Source organism: Thunnus maccoyii, chromosome 22, assembly GCF_910596095.1.
Source record: "Thunnus maccoyii chromosome 22, fThuMac1.1, whole genome shotgun sequence".
Taxonomy (NCBI): Eukaryota; Metazoa; Chordata; class Actinopteri; order Scombriformes; family Scombridae; genus Thunnus; species Thunnus maccoyii.
This window is the reverse complement of record NC_056554.1, coordinates 25,242,601-25,265,260: the sequence shown is the minus strand read 5'-3', so window position 1 is coordinate 25,265,260 and position 22,660 is coordinate 25,242,601. Positions and strand designations below refer to the sequence as shown.

The 22,660-nt window shown below is 38.7% G+C and overlaps 1 protein-coding gene and 1 long non-coding RNA gene across 12 annotated transcripts; one reads left to right on the top strand and one right to left on the bottom strand.

Annotated features, from left to right (window-relative positions):
- LOC121889837 lies at window positions 1-6,373 on the top strand. Its single transcript, XR_006093667.1, has 3 exons — window positions 1-428; window positions 1,596-1,676; window positions 6,291-6,373. It is a non-coding gene; the product is annotated as an uncharacterized LOC121889837 (long non-coding RNA).
- LOC121889668 (cysteinyl leukotriene receptor 2-like) lies at window positions 3,381-22,312 on the bottom strand. 11 transcript variants are annotated; one of them, XR_006093587.1, is made up of 6 exons: window positions 22,202-22,312; window positions 14,308-14,500; window positions 8,719-8,886; window positions 8,462-8,629; window positions 5,393-6,786; window positions 3,381-5,104 (listed from the first exon to the last, which is right to left on the bottom strand). XR_006093587.1 is itself a non-coding variant. In XM_042401824.1 (5 exons), the coding sequence occupies exons 1-5, from the start codon at window positions 22,206-22,208 to the stop codon at window positions 6,264-6,266; spliced, it is 1,059 nt and encodes a 352-aa protein (XP_042257758.1). In that variant the 5' UTR covers window positions 22,209-22,312; the 3' UTR covers window positions 3,381-6,263. The 11 variants fall into 11 exon arrangements, 1 of the variants encoding a protein (XP_042257758.1); XR_006093588.1 differs by having other exon boundaries at window positions 3,381-5,272; window positions 5,495-6,786; XR_006093592.1 differs by having other exon boundaries at window positions 3,381-5,434; window positions 5,600-6,786.
- Window positions 22,313-22,660: the final 348 nt, after the last annotated feature.

Genomic DNA, 22,660 nt, shown 5'->3' with positions numbered 1-22,660 from the left:
CTGAAACCACTATGCCTTTACTTTACATGTCTATTTCTACACCTGTTGAATAAACACGATACAACATGTACTGTATATAAGACAGACAGCTGTGGAACTGTTGGAAGATTGATTTCCACTTTGGATGAAGCTAAGATAGCAGTTTCCACCTTCCTCCATCCCTTGTGCTAAGCTAGGCTAAACACCTGTTCCTTTAAAGCTGCAGTCTGTTATCATAATTGATATTAAAAACGAGGCGAGGTGGGGAACTTAAATGCACAGTTTTAATGTAAAAATAAAAAAAGATAGAGTTTGATGACGTCGTGAAGTAGCATGGGATCATGGGAGTTGTTGTCTTCATTGTTAAACAACCCCCACTGCCGATGACAAATTGATCTGACGTGACTAAGAAGAAGAAAATATGAGGCAAAATCATGTTCACACACGAGGTAATGTATTAAAGTTATATTCATACATTATGTCATTTCATTCTAATGAAATAGCCACAAGCAACGTTAGCTAACATAATGTTCCCCGAAAGTTATAGCAAGTAGAGGGGTAAGCCATTCACAGGTGACCAAATGAAATGGATTGTTACCTTAATTACAATGACAAATTTTTCTGGGTTGAATATTGTTGGAAACATTTGGAATAATGAAAGTACACAACTCAACAAAACATATAACATAGGTCTGGTCATTTTTAGACATTTTAATGTGGAAAAGTTATATATTATGTCTTTAAAGCTGGAACATGCTCTGGTATGTTTTATATTTTGAATTAAAATATCCTAATTTTGATTTGATATGTCACAATTCTGACTCACTAGCTCATAATCTTGACTCACTATGTTATAATTGTCCACTGAAAAAGTCATCTATTTTTAGTGTCAAGAATTTTTCAAGCAAAAGTGTCAAATATTCTTTGGTTCAAGCTTTTCAAATGTCACGATTTGCTGTTTTTCTTTGTCATATATGACAGAAAGTCAATTTTTTTTGACTGTTTTGGCAAACAAACAAGTGACTTGAAGACATCACTATGGGCTCTTAGAAACTATTTTTATTGATTAAACAATTAATCAAGTAAATGATTAGCAGGTAATTTGATAATGTCAGTTATCTTTAGTTGGAGCCTGAAAACAGAATATTAGGAGGAAATTCTTTGATAAGTCATACATGAATTACTAATAGTACTTTTACAAAGTAGTCATCTGTGCTAGTAATCACAAATCAATCATTCTTGCACACAATTTGTACCCCAAAATGCCACTTTAAAGTACTTATATTTTCTATAATGTCTATTTTAATGTTTGGCCACTCTCTGAAATCCTAGTTGTATTTTATGGTTTCATATTTTCTGCTCACCTGTGAAGCACCTTGTGAAAAGCGCTAAAGAAAAAAAAAGTTTACTTACTTACTCGAGTAGATCATCTATTTAAACACAGACGATCTTTGTTTCCATGTCGCCGCGCGTGACGTTCCAGTGGAACCGGAGACACGCGCGTTCACGCACAGGATGTTAAAGGAGCAGTCCGTCGTTTTCACACGCTGAAGGGTCATCAGCTGTGGTCGCACTGTTGTTACTGATGTTAAACTCAGTCTGTCCTCGTCCAATAGGAGCCTGACTTACTGGTCTGAGCAGCCAATAGGAGGGCAGACAGACACACAGACAGACAGCACTCTCTCTGTGTGTGTCAGGTAAATAAGTTTTCATCACCTTCATTTCTGTATGTGTGTTTAGTCAACGTCAAACATCACGAGTGGCTGAATGTGTGTGTCTGTGTGATGTCTGTAGATGAAGAGGGGGTAGGGTCAGGAAACACCTGGAAGTCAGGAAGCACACACACACACACAAAGAAACAAGTGTTTTCTTTTTTTCTTTTTGAAAAGCTGTAAAACTGAACCATAAAATAAGTTTCAGTTTCTTCATGATGATTGTCTCGTCTGACCTTTGACCTCCCTGTGACTTACAGATAAGCGGGGTGTGATTTGTCCACACTGTCTTCCTTTAGGAATGACTGGATGATGTAATGATTCAGAGGTCAGGGGTCAAACTGACATGTTGAGATTTTCACTCTCTCTCTATTGTCCTGCAGGCTCAAAGGAAATACCCATGATTCATTGCGCTGTGATATTATTATAAAGTTAAGTGTGTGAAGGTTCAGTGTTCAAATCAGAGCTGTTGCCCCCTCTGCTGGACACTACTGCACATTACAGCATGACACTCACACTAATGCTACTGTTGATAGTATTACATCTAATGATACTACTGTTTAAGGCTACGACTAATGATTCATTTCATTGTTGATTTATCAGTCAATTATTTTCTCAATTAATCTATTAGTTGTTTGGTCTATACAACATCAGAAAATGGTGAAAAATGTCAATCACTGTCTTCCAAAGCCCAAGAACAAAGTCATAAAAGACTCAAGAAACTAAATATATTCACATTTAAGGAGTTGGAACCGGAGAATTTCAGTATTTTCTCTTTAAAAAAAAGACTCAAAATGATTAATTGATTATCAAAGTAGTTGGCGATTAATTTTTTGTCAATCAACTAGGCGATTTATCGACTAATCATTGTAGCTCTCCTCTGTTACTGTTAATACTGCTGGTCGTGGCGAGGGGGGAGTGAGGTGAAGGACCGTAGCCGGGTGCTTCACATATAACATAAAAGGCATTAAGACAAGATATAAAGTAAACACAAGACACATTTATATTGGATTTAAAAGAGTCAAATAAAATAGAAGATAAAATTATGCTGAAACACAACAAAACCAGAGGATAAGTGTTTCTAAATATCACACTCAGTGGACAAAGGTACTTGTTGGACAACCGAGGGAAAACTCCAAAGGCCCAAATGCACTGAAAGCGTCTGATGGCACATTTTGAAGTACAACTATTATATTAAATGGCTGAATGTGCACCATAAGTGTTATGAGGAGCATCAAACTGCCAAAAGCGCCTACTTCGACCTTGTTTCGATTTTCGGAGCATTAAATGAGGACGAGAGAGAGAGAGAGACAGCGCAATGGTGATCCAGTCATGAGAGGGAAGGGCGGTAGCGAGAACAAAGCAGTGAATGAAAGAAATAAAACATTATTATTTTCTGACCGTTTCATGGCAGTTATGATCTAAACCAGAAGTAAATAACCATCAAACGCTCAACAGATGATTTACAGTGGAGACAGACGCTCTTAGTTTAATTTTCCTCCTCTGCATTTCTGCTTTTCATTCATTCATTGCATCCAACTCTTGCAGCAGTAAATACAAAGAACAAAAGGACAGATTTGTGTTTTGCTTCTGTGGTGTTGGCATTTCGAATCCGATGCCTGCAGTGTGCCAGAGGAGCATCAAATGACGCACGTCAAATGAGGCGTGTCAATTATCGCTTTCAGTGTGTTCGGGCCTCAAGACTTCTTCCACAACTGGTGCAGACTGGGATGTCATTTTGTATGTATTTGCCATCCAAGATTCAGTCAACAAATCAGCTGGGTTCAGCCCATGTGAACTTGGCACAAACAAGAAATTGTTGGAGCCCAAGGAACCAAATTTCAATCCAGTTTCTGCTCTGGTTAAGTCTCTAAGGACTTACTGCTCTGCCAAAGACATTTTTCTTGACCTCAGCTCAGCCTTTGACAGAGTGGACCACAATGTCTGAATCAGCCGTCTGGAAGACTGTTGGCTCTGGACTGGTTTGTCTCCCATCTGTCAAACAGATCCTCCTCGGTTATGCTTTGAGATGCTTCCACCTCTCGTGCTCACTCACTCAGTTATTGCTGTTCGGAGGAATGAGGAGGCTTGAGCGAGGATACAAGAGACCATCCGTCACTGGTCTTTTTATCAAACCAATACACCCCTTTATTAGAAATCTGTAGTTACTGGGAACTGCAGCTGATAGGACTGATCTGACATTTCATCAACGCAGTTTCAAACAGATCTTGAATCGAAGTCTGTTCCCCCCTTGAATAGTGTTTCCCTCCCTTTAAAACTGAGTTTCCTGTAGCACCACCCCCACAGTTGGGGTTAGGGATGAGGTTTGGTTATGGTTAAGCGTAACAGAGGTAACTGGTTGGGGTTAGGGATAAGGTTGGGTGTAGGTTAAGGTTAGGGGAAACACATTTCGACAAGGAAATAGACTTTGATACAACACCAGGACAAATAACTCCAACTCCAGTGTAACCACTACCAAGTTTAGTTGTTTTCTGATTCCCAGTCTAGTTAATTTGTTTTATTTATAGGTCTGATTGATGAAGGAAACATTAAACATCTTTCATCGGAAACTGACATCTCCTCAGATAATAGTTCTGAGGAAAGGGTGTCTCATTTCTATATAAAACGTGTTTCCTCAATCCCTCTTCTTGATTGCGACTTACTTGTCTTACTAGATGTAATAAATGGAATTGAGATGTGGCCCATGTCTTGTGATTTATACACTAGCTCATTTCAACTTTAAGACAAAAAAAGATCCAGATACCACAGAAGTTTTCTAAAAATGACCTATGAAAATATGCAGAAACATGCAGTGTGACAGGAGATTCTCCCTGTGGGACTGTTATAACAAGGACATTCCCAGATTGTTATAGAATAACCACACATGTAAACAAAGAGTCTTCCCCTGAACTCACATTACATGTTCAATATTTAATAAAAAAAAATAATTTACAACCACACAAACACACGTATCTCATGCGCGCACCCAAACCAACAATGTGTTAGTCCATCTCTCAATGTCTTCCTCCTTCTTGATGTGTTATTTGGATAACAGTGAAGCTCTGTGACACACAAGAATAAAATCAGACAATACTTGTTAATAGATCATTGTTGGTTTGACTCTGCACATGAAGAATGTCAACAGACTTACACTTCCAGTCAGTTGCGTTCAAGCAAATCTGACAATGAGCTTTTTGGCACAAAACCTGAAGAGGGCGCCATTTGTGTGTCCAAGTTCTACACTACACACCATCACAGTGTCATAATAATACCTTCCTCAACAACATCTTGACACTCCTCAATGACACCTGGACCTTCATCAATGACACCTCAACAGGCCTTAATGATACCTGGACCCTCCTAAACTACATCTGGATGTTCCTAAACAACACCCGGACCCTCCTCAACGATACCTGGGCCCTCCTCAACTACATCTGGATGTTCCTAAATAACACCCGGACCCTCCTCAATGGTACCTGGACCCTCCTCAACTACATCTGGATGTTCCTAAACAACACCTAGACCCTCCTCAACTACATCTGGATGTTCCTAAACAACACCCGGACCCTCCTCAACGATACCTGGACCCTCTTCAACTACATCTGGATGTTCCTAAACAACACTTGGACCCTTAATGATACCTGGACCCTCCTCAACTACATCTGGATGTTCCTAAACAACACCTGGACCCTTCATGATACCTGGACCCTCCTCAACTACATCTGGATGTTCCTAAACAACACCTAGACCCTCCTCGACTACATCTGGATGTTCCTAAATGACACCTGGACCCTTAATGACACCTGGACCCTCCTCAACTACATCTGGATGTTCCTAAACAACACCTGGACCCTCCTCAATGATACTTGGACCCTCCTCAACTACATCTGGATGTTCCTAAACAACACCTAGACCCTCCTCAACTACATCTGGATGTTCCTAAACAACACCTGGACCCTCCTCAATGATACTTGGACCCTCCTCAACTACATCTGGATGTTCCTAAATGACACCTGGACCCTCCTTGACTACATCTGGACATTCCTCAATGACACCTGGACCCTTAATGACACCTGGACCCTCCTCAACTACATCTGGATGTTCCTAAACGACACCTGGACCCTTAATGATACCTGGACCCTCCTCGACTACATCCGGACGTTCCTAAATGACACCTGGACCCTCCTCAACTACATCTAGATGTTTCTAAATGACACCTGGACCCTTAATGACACCTGGACCCTCCTCAAACATATGTGAGAATCGTCTCCACTCCTGCTAAACATTGCATTGTTGAAAAACCACATGCACATCAATGTCACAATTAGAAATCAGAGATGTCAGTCTCATGCTGTCACCACACGTTTTCTTCTTCTATGTTATGAACAGTGACGTCATAATTCTTCATTAGAGTGCTACAAAAATATATTTTAATAAAAATAAATAAAGTATAATACATTGCTAACACACGTTTTTAAAGATCTTGGATGTTGTGACGTTTTCCATTGAAGTGAAGCAGAAGATTTTAGGAAATAAAAGTTTTTTCTTGACTGTTCCAGCAGCAGATTTCTTTCACGTGGTGTTTCTCCTTCTCAACAGGGCCAGTCCAGACCTGAAGGACCCCCCCCTGCTGTTCATGAACGAGGACTGAGCGTCCCTCATGTTGTCCCTGAACGTCCTGGTGGAGTAGTAATAAAGCAGCGGGTTGACCACGCTGTTGGACGCCGCCAGGCACAGCGTCACCACCACCGCCCGCTGGAGTGCCACCGTGATGCGACAGTCCCAACCGCCGCACACGGCGTGCAGGTGTATCGAACGAATCACATGATAGGGCAGAAAGCAGAGCAAGAAGGTTGCAGTCACCATGGTGACCAGGCGCACCGAGCGGCGTCTGTTGCGACGTCGAGCTTTGCTGGACAGGCTGCTGCCCTGGGGGCCGGTGTTGGACATCAGTTGACGCACGATACTGCTGTAGCAAAAGATGATGGTGAGGAAGGGAAAGAGGAAACCGAGAGCCACTGCCAAGTAGTTTAAGATGAGGACACGCCCCCAAGAAGAGGGGCTAGACGGCTCGAAGCAGCGAGGAAACCCCGACCTGTCAGAGAGCAGCAAGACGAAACACGAATTAATTAATCAATCAACTTTTGTATTTCAACTCTGTATTTCAATGTATTTGTTTTTTCAGATTGTTTTTATGTGTAAATTAGCTCTTTGAATTTGTGTTTAAAACCCATTTGTCTCAAAATGCCCCTCAAGGGACAAATAAAGCATTTTGAATTGATTTTAAAAAATTGAGCCACAGAATATAAACCTAGCTAACTTTGAAAAGTCACATTTCGTTATTCTCTTCATCACTCAAACTGTAAATATCTTTTTTTTTTTTCTTTTTTTTTTTTAAATCATTCTTTTAACTCAAAAACAGTGTAAAGCCCTTCAGGCTTCAGTGTTCATTACTGTCAAAGACTTCATGGGTAATCATTATATTAATAAAATAGACGTATCAACTGAAATAAATAAATATTTATGTTTAGCCTAATCTTTGATACTTGGAGCTAAAAAAAAAGTGTGTCCTGAAGGTGGCACTAGAGGAAAGGTCAGAGGTCACCAAAAATTAATACATATTTGTCTCCAACTCTCAATCTGTTAGCCGTCACTTACAATCCAAACACTGTTGGAAATCTAGTTTATTCTTAAATTAATTTAAAGAAATGAACACATCAGCCTGCGTTTCCACTGTGGTTGCACTGGTTAATGAATCCTGAAAGCACTGGACCATGGTGGAACCCCACTGCCTTACAAGGCTTTTGAAAAACTGTGTACAGAAACATTCTGTGTACATTTTCCTTCTGTCTTGTTACTATCTTTATTCACTGTGTGGACGGCAGCAGCTGCAGTCCTTCACTGTAAATACACAAACTGACCAAAGGTATGAAATCACACACGCTCATCTAGACATGAAACACTTGAAGCACTCTTGTGCTGTTAATAGCAGCTGCATCTGAAACTTTTCTAAACTTTTACAGTGTTGACAGTTTAAAAAAAAACAACAGATTGAACAGCTGTGATGTGCTGGATTAATCAGAGGAGGATTTCTTTCCTTCCGGGCAGCATTAAACATTATTCACATTAGTCACCGTGACTCATAATAGTTCGTTTTCATAGAAATGAAGTGGCTGCCTGGAAAGATGAAGTCAAGAACAGGTTTAATGAGTGTAATAACTTCAATTAAGAACAATTCATTGCTCAGTTTATCCATATATTTTTTACATAACTGTTTTTAAGTTCACTTATATAAATTACTTAAAATAAAAAAGTTAATTGACTTAAAAAAATTAAGTTAAAAAAGGATGGCGTAAAAAGATTTTAAAATATAAATAAATAAAATTAAGAGTAACAGATTTAAAAGATAAAGTTAAAAAAAAACATATGTTCATATTATCATATTATATAATATATATTGTATAATATATTATCTTTAAAAATATCTAAAAATAAAGACTTTAATGTGGTTAAAAAGATAAAGTAAACAAAAATTAAAAAAGGAGATATATATATAAAAGGATTTAAAATATGTTGAAACATGTTTTACATGTTAAACATGAAAGTTTTAAAAGGTATATATATATAAATTAAATATAATAGTATATATAAATATTGAGAAAAGGTTAAATAAGTTTTTAAAATATATATTAAAACATTTTATCCAATCTGAATTCATTTTTTTAACAGATAAAGTTTTTCCATTTTTTTAGCATCAGAGTGACTCTCACCTGTTTGTCACCCCATTGGACAGAAAGGGGGCGGAGGACACGCCCACAAACAACCAGATTCCCAAACAGACCAATAAGGTGCGGGTGGGCGTGGCCACAGAGAGGTGACGGAGGGGCTTGGCCACGGCGAGCCAACGGAGCATGCTCAGCAGAGTGAGGAAGAGGATGCTGAGGGAGGAAGAGTTCATTTTAATCAACATTTAATCAGTAATGTATGTGTGTGTGTGTGTGTGTGTGTGTGTGTGTGTGTGTGTTACCTTGTGTACAGGTTGACGTAGAAGCCGTAGACGCACAAGCGGCACAGCCAATCAGGGAAGTCCCACACCCCGCCCTTGAAGTAATAAGCCAATCGCAGCGGGAGGGTGAGGGCGAAGCTGCCGTCTGATAGGGCGAGGTTCATCATGACCACACAGGAGGCGGAGCTTCTGGAGGGAAACAGGACGAGAGAGCGGCCATGTTGATTATCATGTTTTAAAGGACGGTTTCACAAAATCCACAGTCCTCCTTCTGTGCAAAAATGTATTTAAAAGTTTATCTGAAGCTAATATGAAGCTTCAGCGTCCAAATGAGTCAAATCAAGTAGATATCTTTCAACGTTACAGTCTTTTTAGTGCCAAAGTTCCTCTTTTTGTTACTATACTTCCACCTGCAGCTCAACAGGGAAACACTGTCCGAGGAAACACAAAGAGGGAATTTGATGCTAAAAAGACTGTAAATGTGTCAGATATCCACTTGATATGACTAACTCAGACTGATGAAGCTGAATAGAAGCTTCACACAGACTTTAAATGACTGTGTGGACACACTGTGGATTTTGGCCTCCATCACTTCCATTGAAAGCACATTTGAAGGATCTTTTAATATCCAGTATGAATATTAAAGCTTTTCTGCAACAAACAAACTGCTCTGGAAGTATTTTTGTTCTTTACTGTTTGTTTTCTGTAATATAAATTTAAAGAAACTGAAACTAACTTATCAAAATCTGGATGAGTCTAAATCCTGGTACCCAACCCTCAAAGAGTCTACCAGTGAGAGAGCATGTAGTGACTCCTTCACCTATCAACAAAGGCCACAACGGTTGCTGATTGATTTATTTTGATGCATGCAAAAATGACAAAATGTCAAATACAAATGCGATTTATTACTTGAAAAAAAAAAAAGTCTTACAGAGCATCTAGAGGTTTATTATCTCAGTATTGCTAAGTTCAGGACTGTCTGAAGGTCACATCCAGGGCTGTTTAAATATCATAATAATTTATGTTATGATTATAGTTTATGATTTTCTGATATTTAAGTTTAATTTACTCAACTTGTCTTATGTTGTCAGCAACACATCGTTTGTCAGTTAGTTCTCTGACATACACACTAGTTTCTGTTATGAGTCTTATGTTGGTTTTATTCATGTTTGAGCTGCGGGTGTTATCAGTATCACACTTTCACTTACGGATGTCCTGACAATGTTTTATGATGTTCTATTTATGTTTTGTTTAAATTTGTTTTTATACTCCCAACAGTGTACACTGAGCCTATAATAGACTCTGTAAGTAATTTAGATATATTTTACAGCTGAAGAGCTGCACTGCAAAATATGACCTGCTTTACATCTTTTATTTGACGGTTTCTCATAAAATTTTAATGTATTTTTAATAAAAAAAATCTATGGAGAGATGATGTTAATGTGTGCAGAATTTAGACAAACTCTCTCGTTAGAGTTTTAAACCAATAGAAGCATGTAGAGGTTCACCTGCAAAACATGACCGAATTTTCAGAAAGATGTTCAAAAGAAAATGCAGTGAATGTTTGTTTCCATCCGCTGCTGTTGTGTGAATATTAGCAGAGACACAGCTGCTGTCACACCTCACATGAGCGTAACAACTTCTGCAATATTTCAAGATTTTATCTTTTTTTTTTTTTTTTTGCTATAACAAGACATCGAACAAGCATGGACAGTGAGTGTGCTACAAGTCTGATCACAGTTTGCATAGAACATAAGAACGCTGGTTATTCATACACCTGAGTACATCATTTGTATGCAGTATGGTAAGCAAATGAACCGCAGGATCACAAACAAAACAGCCGCCAGCAGTTTCGACAACCGTGTGACAGTGAAGGCAGATCCTGAAACGGCGTCAATGTGAGCCATCTGTTTATTTAACAACGCTCTCTGTCCCCGCTCATATCTGCTGCTAACAGCTCAGCCAATCAGCTGTAGAGAAGAGACTCTGCTGTGTGTCTGTCTATAAAAACAAAGACAGTTTCAACCTTATTTACCATAATTAAACAAGACGAGTCTACAGTCATGCTAGCATGGACGTAAGCTAAATGCTAACATCAGCATGCTAAGATGTTCACTCTCATGTCTTGAGTCTGAAGAACCGTAAAGTGCCGACGGCCGCTAGCTGCTCCAACTGACTCCCATTCAAAAAGCCTCAACTTCTCTCTAGAAATACTCAATCATTGTTTTCAATGAGTCATTCTGGTCTCTAATAAATGTGCTGGTGGTCATTTTGGAAGTTATTGCTCCTTTAATAAGATTTGAAGACTTATAGCAGCTTTGATGTCTGCTGTGTGGGTGTTGATTGACAGCTGTGATTGACAGTTGGCTCCAGGACTCACACTGAGTTGGACTGTTGTCACAATATTTCACTAAGTTTAATGTCACTTGATTATGATACCTGTTAGCAGAATCTAGCTAAACCCTCCACAAGTTGCCCTTAATAAGTTAATGGGCAAAGAGTAACTGATAAAGGGACAAATAAATGTTGTAATTTCCTGTGTTCTTATTCATTGTGTTTACGCCCCCATCAGTAGGGGGGTCAAGGGGCCATTGGCGCCCCTACCTTACCCTCTTCCCACAGTCTTTTTAAGTCGCGAATTACTGTATCCCCTCAAATGCCCCTTTATGGCCACACTTATGGTAAAAAGTGCACATCTCATTTGTGTTCATGTCAACAGCAACAGTGAACACAAAGCTTTGTGTCCTGGGCTGCTACTGCTTCAGCCCCGAGTGGTTTCAGTCGAGCTGCATATTTCTGCTCCTCAGAACTGGTATTTTAATGTAACAGAGTGGAACTTAATGTAGAGTGAAAGGGGGAGAAATACAGTGCTGCACATAACAAGACACACTAAGGCCATGGATGTATTACAGACAATAAAGTTGCTGTTTACAGTGAGCGGAGCTGTCCACAGTGTTTTACGCTTCTCTCCACATTTCAGCACACAATTTGGTCCATAATGAAAACTACAGAGAGCACAAAGGCCTAAAATCACTTGTCTTTAATTAGCAGAGATGCAAACACACACAACTCTCCACAATCACAAACCAACTTCCATGTATTTTGCTTATTTTACTTATTAAGTATTTCCTATCTGTAACATAATCTACTGAAGTGTCCATCAGAGCAGGTTACAAATATCAATGTGACTCAGACAGGTCTGGTGTGTCAGATTAATGTCTGAATTTTACATTAATGTCGTTGTAGGTGTCACTGAATGTATCCGGGATGTTGCAGAAACATCAGTACTGATGTTCTGTTTGTTGCCAACAGCTGCTGTGCGTCACATTCTTTCCTTTGAATTTATTAAACACTTGCAGCAGCAGAAACTATGAGTACTATGAGAGTGATGTGCACATTCATGCACGTGGCACAGCAGCGGTAACTTCATTAAAAGGATCAGTCAGGATCTGATGGTAATTAATGTTCTGTGTTGTGCTACACATGTAAACCATTGACTGTAAAGAGGTCAGCTGTTAAACGCAGATTCCAGGTTCATATGGTGGAACTGTTTGTAATAAAGCAGCTGTTCGTCCTCGCTGATAACAGTCCTGTGTAAAACAATGAGGGGCTGCGTTGGCGTGGGCGTGTTGTTTAAAGTGTCGGTGAGACAATCAAATATGATCCAGCAGCAGATTGGAGTAACAGATTATTGTGTTTAAAGGCTGATCAGAAAAACATTGCATTCACAACTACGGAAAGTTATCACACTACAACCCTGTTTACTACTGCACACATGTAGAGCACGTCTGTGTTTGCAGAAAATATGAAAAGGCCTCAACACACACACAGAGAAACTTTTTGGCCCCTGCACTTCTGAAATGAATCCGGTGCCCCTGATACAGTATATCTTTATCCTTTCTGTTGTTGTTGCACTGCTGTGGGCTGGGAGAACAGCATTTTGTTTTTTTTATGTATGCAAACACACAAGAAAATGACAATAAGCTAAATCTTGAATCTTTTTCTTAACTTGTTTTTATTGTGATTTTGACTGCAACAAATTTCTCCTGAGGAAGACAATGAAAGTGACATTGACTAAATAGTTAAATAGAGCGTGAAAGGCAACACGCCCGACTCCTTATCTGGAAGGTCTTGGCTCCGGACAGATAAGATGGCACCGACCATAAGCAGCAACTCTGAACTTCAAACTGGCTCCAATGGAAACCAATTGGTGACGTCACACCTCACTACGTCCTTCTTTATATACAGTCTATGTGTTAACCGTGCTCACTGTGTTGGTTTAGCATGTTAGCATGCTAATATTTGCCAGTTACCTGCAACAGTTTTGCAGGTAACTGGCAAATATTAGCATTAACACATAGACTGTATATAAGATGGACATAGTGAGGTGTGACGTCACCAATTGGTTACCTGCAACAGTTTTGCAGGTGACTGGTCATAAACCAAAGTATTAGACAAGGAGTCAGAGGATCGCAGTTATTACAATTCATCCTGAGGGGAACATGTCATCCAATAGTAGTAAGAACTAAAAATGTCTTAAATGGTGGCACTAGAGGAAAAGTCAGAGGATCACCAGAGTCAGTAGGATTCATCCTCATGAATGTCTGAACCAAATTTGGTGGCAATCAATCCATTTAATAGTTGTCAAAATATTTCAGTCCGGACCAAAGTGTTGGACTGACCAACAGACTGATGCTAGCGTGGTTAAACTAGAATTTATCTTCCATAATTTGGGATTTTTGTGGTAGTTTGAAAACGAAAAGTATCTGTGTGGCATTCTCCTGCACGACAACAAAGAGAACCCAAAAATAGATTTGACGTCTACTGATGAATTAAACTGGAAAAAAACAGGTTTTTCTTCAATCCACTGATGACAGGCTCAGGCACAGAAAGCAACAGCCAAATATTTGTTCTACATGTTTCTCCTTAGTCACCGTGATTTGAATTAAAGAAGAAACCGAAACATACAGGACATCTATTAAATGCCACAGAAACAGCTAATTTAGTAAAAACAAAGAACAAAGTGACCACAAGACTACAACATGATACAAAACAGAACAAAAGTGAAAAGATTATGACCAAAATTCACCAGAAGAAACCAAAAATGCTCCTTTTTAATTGTTCTTTCTTGCTTAACCAATTTGAACACCAAAGATACCACAATCATACACCATAGCTGCTGTCTCAGCCTGATGGGATATGTTGTTATTGAACGTTAACAAAAGGATTGTTCTATCTTTTGTTAAACTCGAGGTGTTCGGTTTTAACATTTATCTCAGAATATGGACTGAAAGCCTCAAAAACAACGTATACCAGCCTCCTCTGACCAATACTGATGAAAAAAAGCTTCAGTGAGAATATACACTACATGGCCAGAAGTATGTGGACAGAGCCAGCCCCAAAAGGAAACGGTTTTCCCAGTTCGGCACGGAAGAACGTGGGTGGAATATTTAGAGGTCCACATACTTTTGTAGTGTACATCTGATTAGCACACTAGCTACGTAGCATTCACAGCTTGGGGGATAAAATTAGGTTCTGTGGTTATTTTAGGGTTAATGCAGAGACCCCACATTGATAGCGATACACGTTTGTGTGTTTGCGGATGCTGACCTGCGGTTGGTCTGCTGGAAGAAGACCACCAGCGCTCCCACGTTGCAGAGGAACGCCACCGGAAACAGCAGCAGGTAGGTGACTTTGTAGGCGCGGAACTTGAACTCATCGTCGTTGTGGACACACACCGTCAGCAGCTCCGATGCCGTCGAAGTGTTGTTGCTGAGGGCGATGGGAGGGGTTTGCAGGTACACTACAAAACACACACACATACTTAGATACAGTATGGTATTGAATATGTTTACATACACTCATACATACATATACAAACACATAATATACAGACACGCCCAATGGGAGGAGAGTAGGGTCTCCATCACTTCCAGTAGCAGCTGTTTTTTGGTTTTATTTCACCAGATTTGAAAACGCGTATGTTTCTGAGCTTCAGCAAATTAGTGTAGTGTTTTTTTCAGGTAAAGAATTGGTAAATATTCTTTCTTGTAGTGTGTGAAACAGAAAAAAAACTGAAATTACATAAAGCTCAGGTGATGTTAGCCTGTTGGGCACATTATTTATGTCAGCACTATAAACCATGTGGAACAGGTTTATGACCAAATGCCCACAAAACTGTCGTGGAGCATTGCTTGCTCACTCAGTAAACACACAAAGAGAACATTATCAGGTTTTGAAATAATAATAATCAAATAATACATCAGAAGTACAATGCATCATATCTCTGAGAGAGAGAGAGAGAGAGCATTACATTTCCTCTCTTTGACCATTTGGCACTCAGCCAGTTCTTAAATACACTTTTACAGACTCAAAATATACAACATTTGTACAATATATAATATATACAAGAAACACATCAAATGATGACCACTATTTAAATCTCTCATCAGCCTCAGCTTCAAACTCTTTGCTTTGGTTCCTCCTAGATTTACTGGGTGAGTGAAGATCCAACTGACTTCTACCTGTATTCTTGATTTTGTCATTGTTGTTTCTGCCTCTGTGTGTGTGTTTATGCTTGTGTATCTATACTTTGTGTATGTTGTTTTTATTCACCTTTAAAGGGTGCAGAAACTTCTCAGGTGATGTTGCACTATCAATAAACTCAAGTTGAATTTCAAGCTGCACTTCATGTTCAGAGCTAAATAGCAAATGTTAGCATGCTGCCATGTTGTTGTTGTTTTTTTAAATCCAATGCCATCTCATAATTATTTATTGTTATGAGATGATTTCTCATAATCAAGAGATATTACCTTATAAAGTTACTATCCCGTAATTATGGCTTATCTATTATTAGATTATTAGAAATTCACTCTCAATTGGAAGCCATAATTAAGAGGAAAGTGAAGGAAGTACTTTATTCAACCTTAACATGGCCCAAGTCATGCCTGCAATCTTTCCTCTCAGGCTGTTTACAACCCAACGACCTTGTCTGAGCTTGTTGCTGCTTGTAAGGCTTTATTACTCTGCATGCTGGCAAAGATGAGTATCAACATTTTTATAGACTCAGAGTGGCTTTGGCAGCTTTACAGACAGAGGAGACGGTTTAAAAGGAGGCAAAAACAGACTGATAGATCGTCAAAGGTTACAATCTCACCCTCAAATACAACCACCTGCAGCCGTGGAAGAAGTATTGAGATCCTTTACTGCAGTAAAAGTACCAATACAGCAATGTACAAATACTAAGTATTATGAGCTTGATGTAGTTAAAGTATTGCAGTAAAAGTACATAAGTATTATGAGCTTGATGTAGTTAAAGTATTGCAGTAAAAGTACATAAGTATTATGAGCTTGATGTAGTTAAAGTATCGCAGTAAAAGTACAGAAGTATTATGAGCTTGATGTAGTTAAAGTATCGCAGTAAAAGTACATAAGTATTATGAGCTTGATGTAGTTAAAGTATCGCAGTAAAAGTACATAAGTATTATGAGCTTGATGTAGTTAAAGTATTGCAGTAAAAGTACATAAGTATTATGAGCTTGATGTAGTTAAAGTATTGCAGTAAAAGTACATAAGTATTATGAGCTTGATGTAGTTAAAGTATTGCAGTGAAAGTACATAAGTATTATGAGCTTGATGTAGTTAAAGTATTGCAGTAAAAGTAGTGGTTTGGTCCCTCTGACTGATATATTATTATATATGACATCATTAGATTATTAATAGTGAAGCATCAGTGTTAGAGCAGCATGTTACTGTTGTAGCTGCTGGAGGTGGAGCTAGTTTACACTACTTTATATACAGTTAGCTAGTTTAGTCCAGTGGTTCCCAACCTAGGGGTCGGGCCCCTCCAAAGGGTCAGCAGATAAATCTGAGGGGTGGTGAGATGATTAATGGGAGAGGAAAGAAGAAAAAACAAAGTTCTGATACACAAATCTGTTTTCAGTTTTTGGACTTTTTCTCTAATCTTTGATTTTTGCTGAAATATTGGATCATTTGAACATTTATTGAAATGAAAGCATGTGAGAAGTTTAGAGGGAAAAATCACTATTTGGTGGAGCTGTTAACAACTCATAGACATGTGAAATGTGACCCCGACTACACACTGCTTTTTGTAAGACGTCAAAAGACAAAAAGGTTGGAAACCACTGGTTTAGAAATGTGATGGTGATGAATAATATGAGCTGTGATCTCTGACTGAACCCAAACACACCACAGACCAAAAGCTCACAACCAGGAAACTGTATGTGTTTGTGTTGGGGTGGGGATTATGTAAACCAGTTCACACCAGCCTGTTTAAACAAAGCTGCTTTCACTAAACAAACCCCAACTTCTGTTCCTGGACGGTAAATTTGAATAAGAGCTCTTGACTGTTTAACTGCTTCTATTTCTAACTAAATGTATTATCTACTGTAAATTCTAATGTAATGTGTAATGTAACAAAAGGTTTCTTTGGAGGTAAAGTTCAACCTGCAGACAGTAAACTGGAGAGGTTTTAATATCAAAGATAGTGTTATTGTTGCTAAAATTATATTAGACGTCAGTGTGTGAGGATGGGGGGAGCCCCGTCTGGATTCTTGCTCATTACTTAGAGCGTGCCGCAGGGATCCATTCTGGGCCCTGTTCTGTTCACCATTTGTATTAATTAAATTAATCTGTACGCAGATGATACTAGTTTATACTGTATCATTGATTCTGTTCAATTAGCCATCAAAAAACTGCAACTTTCCTTTCATGCACTGCAACATTCCTTCATTAATCTCAGACTTAGCTCAGATTTAACGCAAATAAAACAAAATTTATGGTTTTTCCAACATCCAAAAACTCTACAGACTACAGCAATCTGCATATCTCTACTATCAATGGTTCAAACATCGAAAGGGTTACAGAATACCTTGGCATCTGGCTCGATGATGAATTCACATTCAATCACATTCAAGAACCTTGTCGACAAATTAAAACAAAAAAATTGGCTTTATACAGGAAAAAATGCAACTTCCCCCCAGTCTGTAGGAAGAGGGTTGTTGACTTATCAGTCTTAGATTATGGAGTAATTTACAGAAAAGCTGCTGCCTCCACGTTGAGGACTTTAGACTCAGTTTACTACTCAGCCCTGAAATTCATGACCAGTGTCGGCTACAATACTCACCACTGTATCCTCTATGATAAGGTCGGCTGTCCTTCTCTTATCTATCTCTCTATAAAGCCCTGACCGGGTAATAACCATCATACATCACACCTCTGTTGCACTGGAACTCTGGTTCACTTCTAATCCGCTCCAGTGACTGTGTGGCCCTTCAGGTACCTCATGCCAGGACTGAACATGGAAAGACTGCTTTTAGCGTTAGTGCAGTAAACTCACTAAAACTGAATACTCTCATACCTCTTGGACACTTCAGGAATATAATTAATAACTTTTCACTGCCTGTCTGTAACTGTTTTAATTGATTTTTTTGACCATGTATGTTTCTTTGTTGTTTGTTTTTTTGTCTTTCCATGTGCAATCTCGGCATCCCTATAAATGAGGGTCGCTCTCAATGGTTGTCTGAGAATCTTAAATAAAGGTTTAAATGAAAATGAAATTAAATATTAGCTTTTTAAAAATATAGATAAATGTTTTGCCTCTCCGTCATCTGAAGACTTTAAAGTTGTTGACTGGAAGATGCAATTTCTATTTTTTCTGTGTGTCTTCATAATTTCACACATACTTAGTTACAGTAAAGTTAAAGTACTGAATATGTTTAAATAAATGTGATTTACTGACTTATACAAACAAATATAAACACAGGATATACAAACACACCGAATGAGAGGAGAGTAGGGTCCCCCATCACTTCTGATAGCGACCTTTGTTGGTTTTATTTCACCAGATTTTAAAACGGTGACGATTCTCAAGCTCAAGCAACTTAAGTTAATGTTTTTGTCAGATAAAGAAATTGGTAAATATTATTTGTTGGAATGTGTGAAAGGTTGGTTAGTAAACTGCTGGTGAGCTAATGGCTAACTAGCAAGCAAACTGGGAACATGCTAGCACTAGTCTGTCACAATAGCTGTCTGTGCTTCTTTCAGTTTTCTCTATAATTGTCCATTTAGTGTTTTTCCTCATTCTGTATTCACATCTCATTTATTGCTTAAATCGATCACCTCAGTGTCACTGAACATAGAAACTTGGGACTCTCCTGATCCTACAGGTTTATATTCTGACACCAGTTTACATTCTTTCAGCTTTGTTTCTCAGAAATCATGTTTTATCCGTGATTTTGGCGGACGGCTTGTCATTAGCGGCGTTTGTGACTGAATTTCGACCTCATTGGCTGTTTCTTGCTGAAATGTACCCTGGGGGTCGTAGTTAACTTCTACCTCGAAATCTTTATGTCCACAGTCTTGTCGCTTTGACTTTTTACTAAAGAACGAGATATTTTCTAACGCAGTCGTTCATCTTTTGTTCTGATGATTTAACCGGGAGAGTCTCATACTGATCCAAACTATAGAAGAGATCAAACTGTGAGTCACTAACGTTGTCTGTGGTTGGTGCTAGATTGGAGCAGCTGGAGGACCGATTAGTGAAACTGGCGAGATCTGTACACTAACCTTAATCTAACCCTAACTTTACACCTAACCCTAACCGTATTTGTGAGAGTTTGTCCCTCTGGCCGATCCTGTTTAGCATTTACTATTGTCTCTGTGAAAGATCAATGACATCTTTTACTTCCAGAGTTACTTCGCCCCTGCAAGTGAGTCCGCTGATTGCAGCGATTTCATTAATTAACCATTAGTCATATGTCCAAAATATACCTAAAATGATCCATGTTTCCATTTAAATTACAAAGACTTCTTGCAGTCGAAAGGCTGATTCATGGTAGGTCAACACTTTTGATAAGTGTCACTCAACAGAAATTAAAGAATCACGCAATGTTTTCAATGTATGCTCTGGCGAAAGGTTTCAGTCGTCTCCATGGTAACCAGACGCTATCCTCCAGCCAGCTTGTTTACTTACATTATATCATCCAGACCAAGACTAATCAAATAAGGATGTTACAAGTTGTCTAAAGTTACAGACCAAAACATCAATAAAAAACAAAAGTGTCTGTGACATAACAAAATTCTCTGGTTGCACAACATGAAACGAAAGAAGTGTCGAGCGACATTTTGTTCTGTTGAAAATATATCATTTCTGTCGAGCGACGCTTATCAAAAATGTTGAAAAACCTGCCATAAATCAGCCTTTAGGATGGTCAGGGGGTCGGCGTGAATGGTCGAGTCAAAAAAGTTTCAAAAACGTCTCGTTTTTCACCAACACTCAGCTTTGGTTTCTTTAATCATCTTTAGTCCTTATGATGTAATTTTTGAGCCAATATCAAACCAAACCTGAACCACAGATCAGACCACAGATAGCATATGGAAGTGGGCCACTTCAGGCAACAATGCAGCACTGCTGGTCTTCTTCTGGCCCGGACAAAATGGATGTGAGCCTGAAATGGCCCACATGTAAAATAGCAAATATGGCCCAAATCAAATGTGGGCCTCCTTTGGTAAAGATGTGGTGCTCTCAGGTATGTGTATTCTGGATGTGGGCCAGTTCTGGTTTATCTGGTTTGTTCTTGGTTGACATACGGCTTGCTTGTGGCCCAGATCTGTGTGCCATCATTCCATGCGGTATGTGGGCCGGATGAAAGTGCCGAAAGTGTCCAGGCCAAACCCGGATCCGGCCCACACAGATTTTTCTTTGAGCTGGTACAGGTTTCAGATCAGACATTTAAAGACAGTAACTGATTGTGTCTCTTATTTTTCTGGCATTTTTTTGATTCAGGGAGACTGCTGTCGGCTGACGTCAGCAGTTCAAGCACATGCAGGTGTGTTTCAGTGCAAACACAGACAGTCTATAAACACACTGTAGCACTTTTGTTTATGACATAACAAAAAGTGAACAAACATTTATCAAACATCTTACAAACACAAGTTAAGATATGGTTTCTTTTGAAGTGTCGGTAGTCGGGTTGCATTGTGGGTAATGCGGGCGCCAGGCTTTGACGAGGAAGAAGAATGTGTGGAATAAAAAAAGATGATATCTCTGGTTCTACAATTTTTATCCTTTTTTTAAAAAAATAACTGTCCATCTTGAGCCCGACAGTGTTACAGGAGTGAAATGATGAATCTCTTTTCAGTCACTGCTGATTGGTTAAAACAGAAAACGGCTGACGTGAGAAAAGTCATTCTTCTCTCCTCTCAACAGCGAGCTGTGAACGGTTTTTATGTGAAATTCCCACATAAATTTTCCCCCAAAATATGCAAACATCTGAGGGCAGCCTTGACCTTTGACCTCCTCGCTGTTTTGTGTTTATAATGCAGCTGAAAGGGGGGAAATAATTCACTGTAATGTTTGACCACAGCGAGCAACTTGGGGTGAAAAATTTGATATATAAACTATCAGCTATACAAACGACAAAACTTAATATTTAATATGATACAGAGTAAGAATGACTCTTGAAAACTTTTATTGGTTGATTATTGTGTTTGTTTGGGTTTTTTTTTAAAGTTTTCCTTGTCATTTCCCTTCACTGTTTGGTGTTTAGTGTTTCTCAGTTAGCGACTAATCCTTCAGTTTATCTGAAAAATTCAAAATCACCAAATTTTAAAATACATTTCGTAAAATGTATTCAGTGGTTTCAATTGGATGACGATTAAATACATAACAAATCAAGATAACATGGTTCAGACACAGGTTTCCACTTAATCCAGGATGCCTTCAAAAAAAGCTTAGATTTAAGACTTGTAGAGACTGAAACAGCTGTTGATGAATCAGCAAACAAGTCCGCATGAATCATTTTATATCTCACCTCAACAGAGCGCCAAGAAACTTCAAAAACTGAGTTTAAAATAAAAAAACAGTTTAAAAAACTGAACGCCATTTAAGACCTTGAATGCAATCTAAGACTTTTCCAGCAATGTTAATCCGATCTGAACATTAACTTCTTAATACAGTCAAAAAACAGTCCGCCGAGCTCATTTCATCAACATTATACAAATAGCAACAAGAGAAAAACATGCAATTCATGCCAGTTTTTAAAATGATAGAGTAAGAATGACTTTTGAAAGCTTTCTTTTTATTTATCAAATATCCTATATATATATATATATTGCTATTTAAAATTGCTGCATGTTTTAAATACATGGTTTTAATTGGATAATGATATAATACATAAGAAGATGATATCAGGTTTCAGATCAGAAACAGGTTTCTATTTAAAGGTACAGAAGTTTCGCCTTTTTTCAAGCCAACCAACCGAAACAAGTGTTGACGAATCAGCAAACACGTCTGCATGACTCGTCATTTCTCACCACGACTAGGCACCGAGAAACTTGTAAAGAAAGTCTCTCTTGATGAATGTAATTCTAGACTTTTCCAGGTTGTTAATCTGAGCTGAAAGGTGAAGGATTTCCTTCAAAACCCTGCAGACTTTACTGTCTCCTATCACCCTTTTCCTGTAATATAATTTCAGTCACTCACCGTTCATGCTGTCACAGCTTCATGTCCGTCTGTTCTCCTCCCTCCTTTCACTCCTCTTATATGTCTGTCTACCGCCGTTGCTCAGTATTCAAATCAGAAGAGTCTGTGGGTGTGTTAGCTGCAGAAATTCTGTGGAAGAAGAAACTCCCCCCCCCCGCACCCACCACCCCCCACTCACTCATAATCCAGGCAGAAAGCCAACACTCAATAGACTTAAAAGCTCCACTTGTTCATGTTATGAGTGGTAACACTGATCTAAGAGATAAACTACAAACACACTTTTTCCTAAACATGACATTTCCTAAAATCTCCTCAAACTCTTTAAACACGATGATGTTGCCCAAATGTAATATTTCAGTGTGTTTATATTACTATATTACTGACTTTAAAATGTTAGAAAGATGGTAAAAGATGGTGCTTTTTTTTTTTGTTTTACATCTTTATGTTCTGTTTTTTAAT